The sequence below is a fragment of the Cimex lectularius genome, unplaced genomic scaffold, assembly GCF_000648675.2.
Source record: "Cimex lectularius strain Harlan isolate CLEC.00 unplaced genomic scaffold, Clec_2.1 scaffold277, whole genome shotgun sequence".
Taxonomy (NCBI): Eukaryota; Metazoa; Arthropoda; class Insecta; order Hemiptera; family Cimicidae; genus Cimex; species Cimex lectularius.
Window position 1 is genome coordinate 456,846 of NW_019394221.1, and position 19,936 is coordinate 476,781.

The 19,936-nt window shown below is 35.9% G+C and overlaps 1 protein-coding gene and 1 non-coding gene across 2 annotated transcripts in view; both read right to left on the reverse strand.

Moving 5' to 3' along the window:
* The window catches only part of LOC106667701 (vasoactive intestinal polypeptide receptor 2-like), a 30,369-nt gene extending 12,088 nt beyond the window's left edge, over positions 1 to 18,281 (reverse strand). The window contains exons 1-4 of the mRNA XM_014395819.2: positions 18,183 to 18,281; positions 500 to 593; positions 309 to 415; positions 90 to 227 (exon numbers count right to left, since the gene is read on the reverse strand). Coding sequence (XP_014251305.1) covers positions 90 to 227; positions 309 to 415; positions 500 to 593; positions 18,183 to 18,188 — 345 coding nt within the window. The 5' untranslated portion in view covers positions 18,189 to 18,281. The remainder of the gene's footprint in view (positions 1 to 89; positions 228 to 308; positions 416 to 499; positions 594 to 18,182) is intronic.
* Positions 16,309 to 16,381, reverse strand: Trnad-auc. Its single transcript has one exon. It is a non-coding gene; the product is annotated as a tRNA-Asp (tRNA).
* Positions 18,282 to 19,936: the final 1,655 nt, after the last annotated feature.

The following is a 19,936-nucleotide window of genomic DNA, read 5'->3' on the forward strand; positions in this document are numbered from 1 at the left end:
TCATAATTGACTTAATGCACAATCCTTAAATGGTTGGGAATTGATGATGCCAATAATAAAAAATAGTATTAAAAAAATACTGAACATACATAAGTAAGAGATGACTGGTAGTCATCATAAGGTATATAAGGTTGGGGAACGCAGGCTGAGTAATCGGTCCAAAACGTTTCCATGTTCTCATCGTAAAACCACGTCCCGTTGGCGGTGCAGAACTTAGTTGCATTCCTCTAGAAAAGCGGAGCAAAAACCAATATGAGAATTGTCTTTTGTCGTTGTTGCATAATAAACTGAACAAATTGTTGCATTACCTCGCTGCTGAATCCGTGGAAATATTCTGGGCAAGGCTGTGTAACAGTCGTGTTTGCAGGAGCCTCCGTCCAGCATAATATTTCGTCCCAGATAAGTGGACAAAATTCTTTAAAGAATAAATAAAAGTTTGAAGATATTTTATACATTGAGTGTCAGATCTGATGTGTTAATTTAAAAAATATACTATTACCTTTTCCTCCTGAATATGTTGTGTTGATGGCAAGACATTCTTGTTTTTTCTGTTGCAACGTTGCATATTGCTCTAACTGACTTTTTGGTACGCCCTAAAAGTTACGATTTGTGTTTTGAAATTGTATACTTATTAAATTTATTACTTTTAATATCAACATTCAAAGCAATAATACATAAAGTACATGACATAGAAAATACAATTTTCAATTAGTAAAAACGTAAAGTAATTCCTGTCATACAGAATGTCTCAACGTCTAACTACCCGTTGGGTGTCGCGGATGAGAGGTCAAACCACTTTATTATACATTTTCATACTATTATCAATAAAAAATCCATGGGATATGCCAGGATTCGAACCAGGACCTCTAGCGTGGCAAATGTGAGTCGGACGTCCCAGTCACCGCGGTTCATTGAAATATCCAATTATTAACACGCATTGAGTTTTTATAAGTCAAGTATGAGAGTCTTCATAGCATAAAAACATGAAGTACATAATGTGGACACTGTAGAAGGCCAAATGCAATAAGTGCTTATTGAGCTTATGACTTCACCTACTTCGGTCTTTTGGCAGTCCTGGGGTCAGACCTTCTTCTTCTCCGTCCTGTCGCTGACATTAAGTTCTAGGTGGTTTAACTACAGCTAGGTTGTTTCACAGTTACCTATCACCCTGGTCTGCCTTTCCTCGCTAATTTTTTGTGATCAAACCATGATGATAGTTATCAAACTATAGTTTAATCACCCCGTAGACAGGAGGAAATCTCACAATTTAGGTTATTTTTGTCTCAAACGCATGCAAGTTTTTAAATTAGGCACATTGAAAAATGTAAAAAACTGCTGGCCTATGTTTTTCATATTAGCAAGAACGAGAACGATATATGTATTTATTCGTCCTTGTATTGATGTGGGTGAAGGTAGAGTGATAAAAGGCCAGGGGTCATCGGTAGGATTTGAACCTACGACCTCAGGATCTCCTACATACACACTCTCATTCATTCTTAAATAAATTCTTACTTATAGTTTATACCATTTACTCAAAAAAAGAGGTGGTGTACTCGATATTCATTCATAACACTTTCCTACATGTATTGTTTAAATAATCTAATTGTTGGAATATTGAGTACCTTATCGACCGTCTCACACTATATATTCACTCTAATAAATATATTCACTCTACATGTATACAAAAGCGTACCAAACATAAAGTAACACATCCCTGTTTCTTTCTGAACAGGGGACACAAATACTAGCTGCTCTGCCCGAACACAAATATCAAATTGGGCATTTCCTACTCGTTCCCTATATGGAGCCAAGGAAAGAACTCTTCAATTAAGTATGGCACGTTGAACAACCTTTCTTCACATGCTGGATATGCTTTGGCCTAAAAGTAAGTGTCAATGTCGCATGGTCTAACCTAAACGGGTGATGACCCTAATTCGAGGAGTCCGATCCTTCGTGGGTATCGACACTGCTCTTGATAAGTGTGAGCTTCTTTGCCACATTGATGGTTAAGGTCGGAGGTTGGGACGCCTTGACCTGTCTTTTTCTTACCCTCTAGACAATCACAGTTTGCCGAGGCGCTCCAATTCCTGTCAAACCCGATCTGATCGAAGCATGAATATATTTCATTGGATTGGTTAGATAACAATCTGATCATTTAATAAGAATTTATAACTTAATAACCCCCTTTTTGGGGGCGTCGTTGACCACAACGGTTTAGGCGTTGACACGACTCTCATCACTGTAAGGTAAAGGTCCCGGGTTCGAATCCAGCGGCCCTGCGTTCGAACCCGACATACTTCAAATGGGCATTTTTTTCAAAAACACCGTCCCCCTGAGGGTTGATATGACCTCTGCTGTTGCGAACCTCCTAAAAAATACCTTTCCAATTTCATGCCAAATTCATGCACATAACCAAAGGTTTTCGGAACATGCTGTAATTTAATAGCATTGATCAAACGTCCATGGCTCACTAACACATGCCACTTTAAAACTAAAACCAGACATTCAAACGTGATTAAAATGGATTAATTAAATCCAAATCAACTTTGGCGAAAATACGTCCATTGATGTTAATTATGGTTCTTAGGGCTTTCTCAATTAACATTTTTCATCGGGTGAGTCTTGAATTCAGATCCTCCGAGGGCTGCCGTGTCTATACAGCGAGACTAGACGGACCAGGATTGATGCGCAAACTGGCAGATTTATTTAATTAGATATAATATAAGCCGGATTTCACTTGATTAATTATATATGTTAATATTTAATGGTATGTAGTCTCGATAGGACTATGATGTGAAAAAGGCATTTTACAATTTAAGAACCATGGAACTTTTCGACAATGCAAAAAATCAAGAAGTTACGATTAAATAATACTTGAGCTGTTGGTACTTCATACCCTATATGTAAACACTCAAAAAATATTTATTTTAACCTTGAGAAGAAGAGTATTGAGAACAAACACGTTAGTCAAAAATCTCACGACTCGGTAGAGACAATCAAAAAAATAAAACGAGTGCTTCTAATTTTTCTAATTTACTAATCTAAGTAATAAATAATTCTTAGTATAAAGCTAGAATTTAAGTTTTCTGACCCAAAAAACTTGAGGTAATTAGCTAGTTTTCATAAGTGCTAATATATTTTCATTCGTGAAGTCTAATTCCTGACAACAGTAAAGTGGCAATTAAATAAAAAGGAAAATATGTAATTACAAATTTTCCAACTCTATGATTCACTTTGTAAATTAGTGCGAAGTGCTAAAGGCAATTAACAGGTTCGACTACCCTTGTCTTAATCCATTTATAAGTTTTGTTTTTGTTAAAGCCTAATATGATTATATCGAGTTTCCACTACTAGGTGTACGGCCATGTCACAATTCTTCAACGACCCTGAAGGTTTGTTATGTTGAAGACCTAATAAAATTTAACTCGGCTCTGTAAATGCTATTGTCGTGCTATTTCTAGGATCATGATTTATAATTAAATATATCGTTATAATCTGCTTAATTATGCTTTCGAGTTTATAAACAGAGCAGTAAAAAAATCGACAATCTTTGTTAATCAGTGTTTTTTTACGTTTGTCGAGATAACAAAGACCAAATGACTCGCTCCAATTAACCCTCTTCGTTGTGTACGAACTAAGATTTTATTCATTCAGGGACCATTTTCTTTCAAAATATGCTTTATTTTGCGCAATAATGACAAATTAAGTAGTTTTTAAATTTTTTTAAATAGATACTTCAACAAACAAACATTTTTTGTTTTTTCTATGTACAATAGATTTCTTCCAGGTTTAACGATATTCGACCAATGGAGTTAATAAAAGTGAAAGGACATGAACAAAAAAAACTCACATTTTCTCTCTCTCTCCCTCTATCTATCTACACCTATCTATATTGCTTCCTTTTTTCTTCCTTTCTCTCTCTCTACCATTCGCTCATCCTCTCTTTCCTCTTTTCCCTTTCTTCCTCTCTCTCTCTCTCTCTCTCTCTCTCTCTCATCTCTTTATCTTTGTCTCTCTCAATCACTTACTCCCTCACTATCTCTCACGCTCTCTATTTAAAATTTTTTTCATCTATTTTAAGTCGTTGGATGTATGTGTGATGAATATTGACCAATTAATTCATTTATTCTATCTCCTGCTCTCCCTCTCTCACACTCACTCACTCACTCACTCACTCACTCACTCACTCACTCACTCACTCACTCACTCACTCACTCCCTACTCACCCACTCCCTACTCACTTACTCACTCACTCACCCACTCCCTACTCACCACTNCACTCCCTACTCCCTACTCACTCACTCACTCACTCACTCACTCACTCACTCACTCACTCACTCACTCACTCACTCATTCACTCACTCACTCACTCATTCACTCACTCACTCACTTACTCACTCACTCACTCACTCACCCACTCCCTACTCCCTACTCACTCACTCACTCACTCACTCACTCACTCCCTATACACGCACTCACTCCTCACTCATTCACTCTCTGACTCACTTACTCACTCCCTACTCAGACATTTACTCACTCTCTCTTCTCTTTCTCTATCACACACTCACTTACTCCTCACTCACTCTTCTCTCTCTCATTCACTTATTCTTTCTCCTCTTTCCCTCTCTCTCTCTCTCTCTCTCTCCCTCACTTTTCTCTTTCTCTCTGTCTCTCTACCATTTCACTCACTCACTCACTCACTCACCCTGTCTCTCTCTCTCTCTCTCTCTCTCTCTCTCTCTCTTCTCTTCTCTTTCTCTCTCTCACACACTCTCACTCACTCACTCACCCTCTCTCTCTCTCTCTCTTCTCTTTCTCTCTCTCACACACTCTTACTCACATACTTTCTCTCTTCTCTTCTCTTTCTTTCTGCCTCTCTCACTCATTCACTCCTCCCTTTCTCTCTCCCTCTCATTCACTTATTCATTTTATTCATTCACTCTCTTCTCTCTCCCTATCTCTTTCTTAGCTCTTCTCTTTCTCCCGCTCTCCATCTCTCTTTCTCTCTCTCTTTCTCTTTCTCTCTCTCTCTCTCTCTCTCTCTCTCTCTCTCTCTCTCTCTCCCCATCTATCTATCTATCTTCTCTTGATTATTGACGGTATAAAAAGGGATTAGGTTAGTCTGCCAAAAAATGTCCTCATTGAACAGCAAAACGGTAAACAAGAAACCGGGGCGCACACACCGTCAAGGGAGCAAACACTCGATCCCCTATTATTATCCGTTCACTCGAAACGTACAAAATGGAGGGATAACAGAAAATTGAACTGGCTCGGATTATGAACAAACAGTCCGAAGAATCGCATCATCAGTGCTGACCTTTACTATCAGTCATCACAAATAGAAATATCCGAACAAAACGAACTTCGTAGCCCATTCATGTAAAAACTGTTTTTATTTATTTACACCTGCGCCAATTGCTGCTCTTAAGTAAATTTTATAACATCTGAGAGCGTAAACCAAAACAAAATGAGGACAAAAATATATATAAAACAGGGAAAAAAAGAGGAACTAGTCATTAGTAGTCAGTCATTCTTATATATTAGCGTTAATGACTTTCCTGTCACTTAGGAGGTGGCGATACCATTGGCACTGCAGCCGTCGGGGAGGATTACCTGGAATTGCGCGGTATGAAAGGTTTCTGACATGAGGTTTGTGCGACTGGATAACTGTTCCTGATACTTCTTGTAGCGGTTATCGCTCTTCAAGGACTTATTGGATATTAAGGTCATTGTGGATGGTAAGATTGAATACATATAAAGGAGAATTGAAGAAGGTGCAAAGAATTTTTGATTGTAGGGATTGGAGGTTGGAACGTTTTGATGAACCCCAAGTTCGATGCGGCATGTCCAAATGGGTGTCAAAAAAATTTGGTAAATGGTACAGTCGTTTATTCAACTATCTTTTAAGTCTGTTGAACTCCTGTCTTTTGAGTAGCGTGTGAGGATTATAGGATTATGCGTAAGGTGGGAGAGGGATACTGTTGTAGTGAGTTATAGTAAGGGAGCAGTGGTTATACTCCAAATGTGAAAGTAACATGTTCACAATTTTGTATGATTATGTCATCTTCCACCTGTTGAACCGCTGCTCAAGGGATGTGACCTAGGTTGAAGTTTCTGGTTGAGTGGATCTTTATGAAAGCAAAGGATGGCGGTATCATCCGCATAGTAGTAAGGCTCGTTTCAGGAAAAATATGAATATCTGCTTTATGTAATGTGTAGAGGATGGGTCTTAAGATACTTCTTTGAGGTACCCATGTATCTATGCGATAGCCGGCTGATAGAGAGGGGTCGCTGATGATTTGAAGGTGTCTCGGTAGAATTTTAGGATCAGGTAGTAGATAAATAGAAAGTTCCATGTAAATCATTTGCCTAAGTATAGCCCAAGGTAGCGGACTACATTAGCTGGGGGAGGGGATACTATTGTAAGATGGGAGCAGTGTTTATTCTCCGAAGAGTTAAGTGACACGTTTTTTTGTATGTTTATTATTATCTTCCACTGTTTCGGAGTATAACCACTGCTCCCTTATTATAACTCGCTCAAGGTATGTGACGGCTTTGTAGGTGTAGTTGAAATTACAGGGTCTTTATGGGAACGAAGGATGGCGGTATCATCCGCATAGGTTGAAAGGATCGGAAGATCGTTTTGGAAGATTAGGAATGTCTGTGGTATATACAATGTAGAGGATGGGTCCTACGATACTTCCTTGTGGTACCCTAGCATCTATGCGATATCCGGTTGATAGAGAGTGACCACTGATGGCTTGACAGTATCTGTCGGATGGGAAGTATTTTATGAACAGGTAGTAGGTAAAAGGAAAGTTGTAAGCTTTCAGAGCAATCCCGAGTGCCATACCCGATATTCTTTCACATCTGGGAATACACCAGAGCCACATTCGTTTTGCTCAAGAAGATGTGAAAATATGAATAATTGTTGAAAAATGAACACTATGAAATGTATAAAGAATTCGTGCCATTCAATGAAACGAATTTCAGAGTCGAACAATAGGTGTTCTATTAAAAAATAATTGCTATAAAATATCTGCCAATTATTATGAATCATTAAAGCGATGATTAGTATTTCATAAGTTTATCAGTTTTTCTCCCTTTGACTAACTAATTAATTAGAATGTACAAAATCGGCACCTGTCTGTTAACACATCAAGTCAATCGTTATGAACTTGGTCCTTCAGATATTAGCGGGATAAGGCCATTTATTCAATAAGTGTCCAATAAACGGTTAGAGGATAGGAGACAAGGGTAAACGAGACAATCTTTCATATAGCTTCTATTGAACTTTGGCCTAGAAATAAGATATCCCGATCCTAAAATACCAATGGTAAACTTTACTCCGTAATTTTGTTTGCAAGATCCACTTCCCTTTTGTAAACATGACAAGTGATTATTTTATTAGATTATGTTAGCTATGAAACTTCAGCTTTCACATAAATTGGATTAAAGAAGTGGATGGACACAATACAAGGTCAAGGAAGTGTCTTAATTGAGTACATTAGACCCGTCTTTTGTTAAATTAAATGACGTTCGAACCGAGTAAATTTGTACGGGCTATCTCACTTTTTCCTCACAATATCTGTATTATGTTGAAATATCTACAACTATAAACTAGGAAATTTAAATCTTTACGAGGAAATATTGAAAAAATATGTACATATAAAATAGTAGTTTTGTCATGCAGGAGGAGTTTAACGCCAAACTACGGGTAGTGTCCCGGTCAAGGGGTCAAGTCAATTTACAATATTTTTTTCATACTATTCTCAATTAAAAAGACATGGGCTCTACCGGGATTTAAACCCAGGATCGTTAGTGTGGCAAAAACGAATCGAACGCCCTACCCACTTGGCTACCGCAAAATGATACTATACTAGTACATCTGAAAAAGTACATTTTAATTCCTTGTTTTTTAATTTTACATTTTTTTAAATAGCCAATACGACTACTACCTATTTTGGATAAGATTTTTGACAAGAATTCTTCCAAACTTAAATTCTCAAAATAAACCTCTCAAAAATGAATAGGGATGTTGCCAATTTTGTAGTATTTACATACCCTAACATTTTTATTTTATTTATATTATAAATTGCATTAATATTTATTAGAAATTACTATGTTTTTTAATGAAGAAAAAGTTAATAAAGGGATTTTGAAAAATAACAAAATAAAAGCTTTTAATTCCATAATTTTCATTATTGATCACAATAATTATTTGAAACAATTAATACAGTGTCATACTGGGAAGCATAATGTTATTAAGGTTGTCACTAATTTCATAAGGAATTTCATTCCATAGATGTTGCAACATTGCACTCAGTTGATGCAGGTCAACTGGCTGCTAATGATGATCGAAAATCCTCTGCAACGCATTCCATATATGCTCAATGGAATTGAGGTCTGGAGAGAATGGAGGAAGGGGCAGATAGGAACTTCCCAGATAGTTTAAACATTGATGAACAACTCTGCCTATATGAATGGGGTCTGGCATTGTCATCCAAATCAAAAATCCCTGCCAATGAGATCCCAGGTTTGACAGATGTATTCCTCGATAATTTCTTGGGTATAACGGACTGCGGTGAGGTTGCCTTCAACAATATGGAGTCCAATTCGTCCTCCAGTGTAAATCCCAGAACAGACCACTACACCGCCTACACGAATGGCGCCCTTTAGCGAAGGCAGTGTCCTCTAGGGGGTGGTTAGCAATTCCACTTTAAACAAAAACGTGGCCGGAGCGGATCCGGAAGTTCTTACGCTGGAGGAGCCTCTATACTCTGGTAGATAGGAGTGGCCTTCTCTATCTAGGGAGACCAGGCTGATGCATTGCAGCCACCTAGGGTAGCCCTTTACGCGCGGCATACGGTCTGATGCTTAATCCAGATCCGACCACTCGGAATGGGCAAGCTGGGAGTGAGGTTCGTTTTGGCCCCTCGGGGATGGGACAGCGTCTACACCAACGCTTGCGGTTGTAACACACATTCAGTCGTGAGCGGAGGTGCGTCATCTCTCATCTTGAGAATCAAAACGTCTGGTAAGGCCGTGAGCCAGGTACGGGCGTTAAAGATCCTCATTGTCCTTTTAAGGACGACCGTGTATTTGGGAATGCACTGTACTGAAGAAAGCTCGAACTAGGGCATTGTACGCATCCCCTTTTCTCGGCAGGCTCTTCGGCGCCTGCTATCACTATGCAGTCAGAAACGCGACACATCAGTAAACATAACAGCATTCCAATGTTCTCTTCTGCATCATATTCTCCTCAGTTGCTGGAGGCGAGCAGTTGCTGCAGGTCTGAAAGGGGTATACGATGTGACGATGGCCATCTGATAAAGTCCGTACCAAAACAACTTGTATTTCATTTAGGATAAGGTAAACACTATGGAAAGCTAGAAGTTATGTTTTGCAGCAATGACAATATTTCTGTCCTCCCTTAGCGTCGTTATGCCGATATCTAGTACCAGGCTTCTTATTGACACTTCCACCCTCTTGGAATCGGGCTAAAGCGTACATTACGACAATCCCTGCTCATTTTTGAGCAGTTTATAATCCCTGAACTTCAATTGTGTACTGTTAGTGTAACTGCCACTCAACTGTGAACAGTGCCATCACATGGTAGACATTATTTCTTCATCCCTTGAGATGGGGCAGTACTGGTGTGAGGCCTTTCTTGACCATACATCATTTATGTGGAAAGGGTGCAAGTGTAAATCCAGAATATTTGTGCTGTTTGATTATTTCAATAGGTGATTGTAAGAAAATCAGTCAGGATGGTGTACCAACTTTTTCTACAAACTACCGGTTAAATTTGGCGAGGTTGACAGTAAGATTGACGAGTAAAAAAATCATAAGCATATCATAATGCTTTAAATTTTAGTTTTACCAACCTGAACATCACCTTCAGGTACAAAAGGGAGGCCATTAATGAAGAAGTATATTTAACTTGTACACATCTACGAATCGAAGTATCATCTTTCCTACGACGAAAATATAGATTTCTTTGGAATATTTCTGGGCAGGTGATTGATATGTAACTAACGTAATACTATTCAATTCAGGTTTCAAATGAATGCTCCAATATCTGTACACCCAGACCTAAACATCCACGATTTTCCGAAAAATATTCGACGCACTTCACCATCACACAGACTTCTTCCTTTCGTCCATGACCTGGCCAGAGCAAGATACCTTAAATACCACACCATTTCCACATATTGTAACCAAAATTGTACACTCCATTCTTCTAAATTACTCTGCTAGAAGGCTTAAAAGGAAATGACCACACGACTTCTTGTAGTGTAAAACGTAAGCAGTAACAATATCAAAGCATTATCTTTTGGTGATGACTCTGTTATTTAACAAAGTTATGCTGTTCATATTATAAATAACATATTTATTTGTTAGATCCATTATATTTCGGGGTCCGATTGACAAAATAATTTCTTTCAATTAATGGCAAAAAGGAAGGAAAATTCGAAAGGTGGGAGATTGGTGTCCGAGTGGACCGAAGTCACGATAGCTCAAGTAGTAGAGCCGCGGCGTATTTAGCCGAAGGTCGTGGGTTCGAATCCCGCTCGTGTCACTGACTTTTTCATTTCAACCAATACCTGACATAAAGATTAATTAATCGAAAAAATATTTATTTATTGTAATTTAATTAAAGTTGCGAATAAAATAAATAAAACGATTTGTATGCCACAAATGTCGACTGAGGAAACTAATCGAAATAATTTTTAATTCGACCCAGCATATCTAAAGATGTGTTAAATAAGCTAAAAGTTTAACTAGTACCATTTCATTCCGATTACTTTACATTTTTCTGTATGGTACGAGATGAGGTGAAAAACCTTCAGCCATCTACTTCTACGTTAACACATCACGTCTCACCGAGAAAGGCAAGTCGTTACTGAACAGAATGAAAATATTAACAAATCAGGGCATGAAATAGCATTTGGATCGTGACTATAACACAACCTGAATTAAATCCATTGTGATATCACTCCGTACCACTTTTAAAACCCAAAACCGTCAAAAACCGGTATTGGAGAATTACAATCGACTTTGAAAAACAGGTAAACCTATCAATTCTATCAAGAAAATCTGACCAACTTGCTCAAAAATGAAACAATTATTCAATACTATAATTATAACCAAAACAAATTACTATCATTTCCTAAAGGGCTAATAAGTTATCACATCATTATTAATCACAGCTTTATCTAGTCGTTGCTTGTCTTTTTTCAACAATACACAGGTTAGAAATGTTCCACATTCTTTGTCAATATTGTTATTTGTTTTTCAAATCATCAAGTCTTCATATAACTTGAAACTTTAAATGAAAACATGTATAGTTTATGTTGTCGTGTATATTTTTTTAAATATACCTATATTTCAACATAAAAATTTATAAAATAAACACCAATTGGAAATAAAATTTTAAAAAATTGGGCTTATTTTATTTGAAAAGTTTTTTATTGAATTGATCATTGTTGAAAACATTGAAGGCATTGGATTACATTATGCTCATTGCTACTATTTAAATTATGCTCAAGTGCAAAACGAAATTTATCTGCTAGATTTTTCAGAGAAAAGATTTTTCCATTTTTAAAAAGACAGCACATTTATTGTTCATTTTGACCAATGATTGAATTTATGGGAAGTAGAGTTAAATAACTTAACTGAAGGGTTTTACTGAATATTGAACCGAGTTAAAATTGGCATGCAAAAATTTCCGGGATTTTAATGTCTCCTTAATCTGCAGTCCTTGATCGTTGACTAAACGATAACCTTTGACTGTTTTTATCGTTTTGAAAAAAAACAAACTTTGAGTCATTCTATGTATCTAGACCTATGTTATAAATAATCTATGGGAAGCTACTTATATTTTATCTAAACATAAAGAGCATTAAACAAAACAATCCTAGATTGATTTAGCAATATAACATTTCATTAAATTGTATAATAAATTAAGCAATTAAAAAACCTCTTATTTTTGCGAAGTTATGGTTTTCTATAAATTTAGTGAAATATGTTTATCGCATTTATAAGAATATAAAGATATTTCAACTCCAGAAAAGAGTAATTAATACATTAATGTTAACAATTTTAGATGATCAAAGGAAAAAAATATGTAAATTCAAATGTCAAATTAAAGACAGTTAAAAAACTCAGTTATTCAAGCGCAGCTTACATAAAGTTATAAAATGGACAGCTCTTAAAATTTTCTTTTATATAATGTAACATTTAAAATAAAAGACTTTAACAAAACAGTTCTTAAATTAAGTATAAATAATTTTGTAATATCTTTTAAGCCCTTTTTTGATGTCAGAGAGAAACTAATTTATAATTTCACTTTAAGAAAGTAAAGCGGATCGAGGAAGAATTTTTTTAATATACAAATGATGGCATTATTACGCGTCAACTTTCACATTATCTTTGTTACTTATTGTACTTATTGTTACTTTAGTACTTATTGTTGTTTTAAGTATATTCCTGTTTGCAGAGAAGCCTGACCACCCAAGGAAATGTTTAAGGGGATATAATGCTCTATAATTTTTTTCCAGTCTGTAGATTTTGATGAATTGATTGAATTTGAAGTTATTTTTTCTAATTAAACTAGTTTTAAAAATGATAGATGACATAGTCTTCCAAATCTAAAAAAAAATATTTAATATAATAAATTATGTTTATGACTTAAAGCTTAACACCTGGTAAGCCACCAAACGAATCATCCTATCGCACCATCTCATTGCTTCCAGTTATCTCAAACTTATTTGAAAAAATTTTGCAAAAAAGACAAAAACCCTTCGTTGAAAAAAAATGAACATTATAACAAGCCATCAGTTTGGATTCAGAAACACTCAGCGAACGTTAAATATATAAATAAAAAAAATATTCCCAAAACAATATGTCGAACTTTTGACCTCCTACCTTTCGGAAAGACTATTCCAAGTTAATTAACAAGACTACTCTGATTTGTTTGAAATCAAGCCTGGCTACCACACGGTAGCATCTTAGGCCCTGTGCTGTACTTGCTACAAATGACCTATCACTGATGGAAAACGACTGTCGCAACCTTTGCCGATGATGCAGTCGAAAAATCATCGAATCGACTGCAGATGGCAGTCAACATCATCCATGAATGATGGAAGATCAAATTAAATCCTTACATGTAAATTTCACAAATAGAAAATTAGTAGACAAACGAATCCTCTTCAATGGTAAAGTACCTTTCCAGAATTCAGTAAAATATTTATGCTTGACAATAGATAAAAAAAATTAAATTGCAGAGCACATATCAAATATAAAAAGAAAGAACTTGATATTAAATACCGTCGACTTTATTGATTTGGAAGGAATTCCCGGCTATCAATAAAAAATAAAATTAATCCATATATGTTTAGCGGTCATAATTGACCATATTAATTATTTCGATCAATTATTCTTTTTATCTAAGGTCTTGGTAGAGATGAAAAAGTTGTCCCGTTCTTAACCCAAGACCTTAGATAAAAAGAATTGTTAATTGACAAAATAAAATAATAATTTATAATTACATTTTAAAACCTATTTATAATTAACATTAAAAACATGGATGTATATTATACAATTTTGGGGATGTGCCAATAGAAAGAATACAATCGTAATGAAACGGTTTCAAAAATAAACAACGATGAAATATGGTAGATCCTTGGTATATTCGCAATAGTGACATATACAGATATCTGATCAGCGCATCGCCCTGAGATAACATGTCATGCTTATAAGCAGAATCACACGTCTCCAAAACCACCCGAACATCGAAGCCAGTCGCTACATATACCCATCGTAAGATGACTGAAGAGGAACATAATTAGTTCTTTAAAAGTTACGAGGTGAACTCAACTAGATAAACTGTGACACTAATGAGTGGTCCCATCTGCAGATTATGCAATGAGAAGGGAGAAACAACCACCCATCTTCGAATGCAAGCAACAGCTCAATGGAGATTTAACCTAACGAAAAAATCTAAGGATTGAAATTGTAGCAGCGAAAGTCAGTGACCTGATACTTTTAAGAAGAAGGATTGAGTCATTGCACTGAACCAGGGAGGGAAAAATTAGATTAAAACCCCAGCAATTTTGACCAATTTATAAGAGAGCGTTCTTTATTCTCCTATGCATGTACCTGTCGTCCAAGCATAGGTAGCATAACCAAGCATCTGGCAACAGATTGTACTGGTACTAGCTTCGCATTGCTTAAAAAATTTAATAGTTGCATCTCTGATGTATTAACATGTTTGTCGCATTGTGCAGTTCCGATATGCGTGTATATTGGGGCGAGCCTGGCGACATTAGTCCTGCATGTCAGGCCCCAGGAATGGCACGCATACAGGAGCATGGGCCTGACCCTCACCTTTTACAGAAAAATCTTATTGGCAGGTGACAGGCCAGACTGGCGACAGACCAGAGGGAAAAGTACTCGGATAGACGCTTTGCCTTTGTTTACTGACATGGGGAGTGAAAGTTATCAGTTAATAGTTATGGTTGTCACCCCAAGATATTTGACTGACTCAGACCAGGACACAGTTATACCTTCAAATTGAATCTTTTATAAAGCAACTGTCTACGCTTGCTGAAAACTATTGCCCCCGTTTTCAAAAACTGCAAAAACTTCCTATGCATTGCATTGTCTAATCAGTTCGATATTGTGTCCTTTCCTCCATGAAGAGCAGTAGAGAGCGATATCGTCAGCATGGAGAGCCATTTTTTCATTCTTGGGGTATTTTGTTAAAATATGGGAGAAATAGAATGGGTCCAAGGATAGAGCCTTGAGGTACACCAGTAACACTGTCTATCGGTTGGGATGATCCAAAAGAAATACGGAATTGTCTGGATAAGAGATAGGAGTAGACTATTTTTATTATATCCATCATCCTGCTGACTATTATGCCAAACAGTGTCAAAGGCCTTTGGGACATCTATTAGAACTATGCCAGTATGTTTTCGTAAGTTAAACGCTAGCGTTATGTCATCTACTATCCTAGCTAATTGTGCAGTGGTAGTCCTGGCCTGAAACCAAACTGCTCTGGCATAATGATGCTGTTTTCATGCAGGAATTCAGCTATGCGGGATAGCACGCTCGAATATCTTGCTGAACTAGGGAACTAGGAAGGTACAGTAAGCCAGAAGGCTGCAGTGCCTGGGGAGTACAAACCCTCCTATCCTCATTACCATACCATTCCATCCCAATGAGTCGGCTAAATTGTATTTATTTATTAAAATTTTTCATCCGAGAACAAAGTAGTTTTATCAATGAAAGGCAATCGATTTAAAATTATTTCTGAGAGAAATTATTTCTAAAAAATCCGTACAATTTTTCTCTTGATAATACAGAAACTATTCGAAAACAGCGTCAGTTTTCTTAATTCTACCATACCAAATCCGTCGCCGTAGCTTTATGAGATCCGGTTGTCTTACAATATATACCAGGGTGTAAATATTTGAAGAACGTGACGTGTGGACTCTGGCAAACACGACAATCGCATCCCGATTTGGCCTCCTGGAAATGTTTTCCTTCCTATCCGAAGCCGGTTTACGGTAGTTTTGGTCCAGCAGAGAATAATTTTAGATGGCTCTTTTTGTCGATTGACTTGATTCGAAAACTACAGCTTTGTAAATCGATCACGAACTGGCTTTCAAAAAGATAATTTTTTTAGCAGAACTACTTATTAAGACCGTCCTTATCAAATAATACAAACTATTATAAATGATTTGAGGTATGCATTTTTATATCTTTTTAACTTACAGATAAAATTTTTGTCTTGGGTTTTTTTAAAACGGACCTGATAAACTTGAACATGGGACAAAGCCGCAGAAAGGCGGGCACCGTTCGGCATGGAGAGGTGAAACAAGAGAGAGGCGCGCGGCTGGACGGCAAAGTGGGTGAAGTCAGTAGTCAAGTTACTTAGTTGGGTAAAGACAAAATTCAATAATGACCGTCAATCGCTGAGGTTTGGTATCGGAGTGGTATTACCGTTGAGTTAACTCTTTTGATCAGCTCGTAATCCCAGTATAATCTCTAGTTGGCAGTCCTGGATCAGACATCGATCTTATACTTCCAGCCGCCTAGATCAGGCTCCAGGGGCTAACAACTAGTCACCATTTCAGCCTTCACAAAGTATAAAAACAGAAATAATAGTACCAAAAATTAGAATTTAGGCAAAAGAATAGTAATAATAAAGAATTTCATTTAGTTGTCTAATTGATCAAATACTTCTTTCAATTAATTATTCTTTTACAGTAAGGTCTAGGTTGAAAATGAAAATGTTAGTGTCACGAGCGGGATTCGAACCCGCGACCTTCGGCTTGATATGCCGCTACTCTACCACTTGAGCTATCGTGACTTCGATCCACTCGGGCACTAACTTCCCATCTCAACCCCACCTTTTGAGTTTTCCCTCCTTTTTGCCATTTTTCAGATGTCGAGTAATCTATTTGATTCTCGGCGACAAATGAAATGTCCACGGAGATCTTTAGTGAAGTATACTTAATTTTTAACTTATTAAATTAACTTGAAAAATGGCAAAAAGGAGGGAAAATTCAAAAGGTGGGGTTGAGATGGGAAGTTAGTGCCCGAGTGGATCGAAGTCACGATAGCTCAAGTGGTAGAGTAGCGGCGTATCTAGCCGAAGGTCGTGGGTTCGAATCCCACTCGTGACACTGAATTTTTTATCTCAACTAAAAACCTTAATTAATTGAAAGAAAAACTAGTGAATTTATATGATATACATGGCAATAAACAGACTAATGCTGGAAGGGAATGAACTTAATATTGATTCGTTTTTCTCTATCTTACATCAAATTAAAAACAACATAATAATTGAGAAAATAAAGCATTATGTTAGTCACAAAAATGTAATACTCTATGGGAAAAATAAAATAAATTAACGGAAAAAAAATTCCTTTTACATTTCAATTTTTTAAAAATTCTTTATTCAATATTTGTTTTTGTTTTTATGGTAAGACAATAAGCATTTTCTTTTTAAATGTCTTTTGGTTACAACCAAGCCTATTTTTGGTATGCAAAATATGAATAAACCTAAATATATTAAAATTTAAGGGTGGTGCGTTTATTTTGTCCATCAGTGTATTTCAAGACGAAAATTAGGTCTATACTAACTTTAGCGATTAAAATGAACTTTACAGTTTCGTAATGGAAATAACTCGATACATTTAACAAGAAACGTAAATAAACAGGACAACGAATTCTGATTACTCAAAAAATCGTGAAACGTCGACATAGACCTTTCTATATCCTAAGATCGCAGATGTCCCGACCTAGACTCGGACAAAAAAGAACCTTTGTGCCTAGTCAATAAGCGTCAATTCAGAGGTCAAAACATTTGTCGATTTGCACAAAAAAAAGTCTAATTAACAATTTCATTCTGCAAATTTAAAAAAAAATCAAATAAATTCGTAGGGAAATTTTTGGCGTATATGTGCGAATATGTTACAAAAGCAATAAAGGAAACGTGATCCTAATGGGGCTGTCAGTTTGTCAAATTTGATTTGTTTAATATTAAATTTAATACAACGTAAACGGAAATTTAAGACAACTTCGTCCGCTAAAAGCTCCGGAGCTAATTTGTTATTTGAGTAAAATTTACTATCGAGTTTATCAATTTTCAACAATAGTTCATCCTTGTTTATGCCCTAATTCTTAAAAATAACTATAGTTTTTTATGGCATATTTACTACATTTTATAACATGGCTTGGATTTTTGGATTTTACATGATTTTCACACGGTTTAAACTGAGTTTTTTAATTAATGATAGAGAATTTTGACTGGATTTAAACAAAAACAAAAGTTAGCTTGTTTGGCTATTTTTTTAAAATAGTGAATAGCAATTCTAATTAAATCAAGCATAAATTATTATATAAGACTGTAATAAGTTAATTCAAATAAATAAAAAAATGCTTAACAAATTAATAAGGTATTTTTATAATTGATGGATTTCAAGCAGCAATGGCTAAAAAATTTCATATATTTATTACATAATTGAAATAACGATCATTTGAGAAAAAATTAAGCATGATCTCGAAAGTTAAGTTCCTTCCCATAATAAACCAATATTAATTAAAGTTCCATTAATTTGGCGTTAACCACGAACGTATTAAATTGTAAAACTGTTCTGTAAGCTTACCTGCATTGTTGATGCTGCAGAGTCATGATCTAGACTGGCGGCAATGAAGTCTCGAACTCAAAATGTCTCTTAAGCGCATGCCTCTTTATCCAAATGATTAGACTATCTTATCTCAGGCCACTGGGAAGGGAATGAATTTTCAAATGAATGGAAACGAAACTGAGACAGTTTGGAGCACGTACAAATCTTAAAATCTCTTTTTGACCAGAACGCATCTTTGTAGCAGTGCACTTGATGTGAGGTGCTACTCATAGTACTCATAAACAGAGATTTAGCGTTCAAAGCACATACACAATACGTTATGAATTGTTACTGTAAATCCATAACTGACTGTTTTTTTTTTCAAACTATTTATTTTTACACTTTTAAACATTTTGTCAATAGTTAAATAATATACTACTCAATATCGATCAAACCAATCTTTCTAATGTTGTATCTAGAGACAACGAGTAGATTTCTTGTCTTTAAAAACGATATTTTTATCAGGGCAAAGGTGAAACTTCCGATGTTAAATTTAATTGGTAGATACATTATCATAATTGTAAACAGGCAAAAAGAAAAAAAAGATTCATTTGATTTCCTCCTTAAGTTTGCCTTTCTCATTTTTATTTCTTACTTCTAACTGTAATTCGTTTTATTTCCCTTTAAATACTTTTATGTTTCAATAGAGTAAAATAATTTTCAGGCAGGACAAAAGGTCAAAACGCTTTAGAAAATTGAAGAAATCATCCCTGCCTATTCCCAACCATTCTTCATCCCAATAGGTTCTTGCAATAAAAAAATCATTATAAACTCTTATGCTTAGAAATATAATATTTGACCAAAATCCTTGAACATTCATACCCGAATTAAATGAAATTATATTTCTTTAGAGAACTAATTTCATTTACGTAATTCTAAAGATAATCTGTGAATTTTTCGTATTTTTATGATATTGACTACTGCTTCAGAGTAAGCTAAGGCAACGAATACTTTATCAGAAAAATACAGGCCGGTGTCCCACAAGGGAGCGTTCTTGACCCTATCCTCTTCACGATTTATACTGCTAAATTTCCCATCCTGGCACTATCATTATTATGTGGATGGCAATTCTGTGATCTAACCAAATTTTATACTGAAGAAAGAAATATCCAGCCATAAGACTGCTTGGGGAACATAAAGCCCCACTTTTTCGTCTCTTTTTATAATAATAAATAATCATAATCCAAGAAACCTACAAACTTCTTGAGTTCGTCAAAGACTGGTTAAAAAGAGAAGGAAAAGATTGACTGAGAAAAAGTCTACTTATCGAGTGCATTGAACTAAGGAACTAGGAAAGCTAAGGCTGCTTGGGGAACATAAAGCCCCACTTTCTCGTCTCCTTTTATCACCATCATAATCCAAGCCACCTACAAACCTCTTGAGTTCGTCAAAGACTGGTTAAAAAGAGAAAGAAAAAATTGACTTAGGAAAAAAGTCAACTTTATATCAATAAAACCGAGCTACCAACAGCCACTCAAGTCAATACATAAAAAGCGTAATGACATGGAAACCTCAGGCAAAAGTTAAAGGGTCAACAACCCAACAGAATACTTCGACAAATGCGAAGATTTTTAGGACGTATATCTGTTTTTACCGTCACAACTCAACTCTATACAAGATATTACTGAGACCATTCTGAACTATGAAGTAGAACTGCCGGCTATCCAACATCCAACGAATCCTTCCAATCAAAACTCCTCAGACAAATTGCCAAAGCACTTTTCTACGCAAAT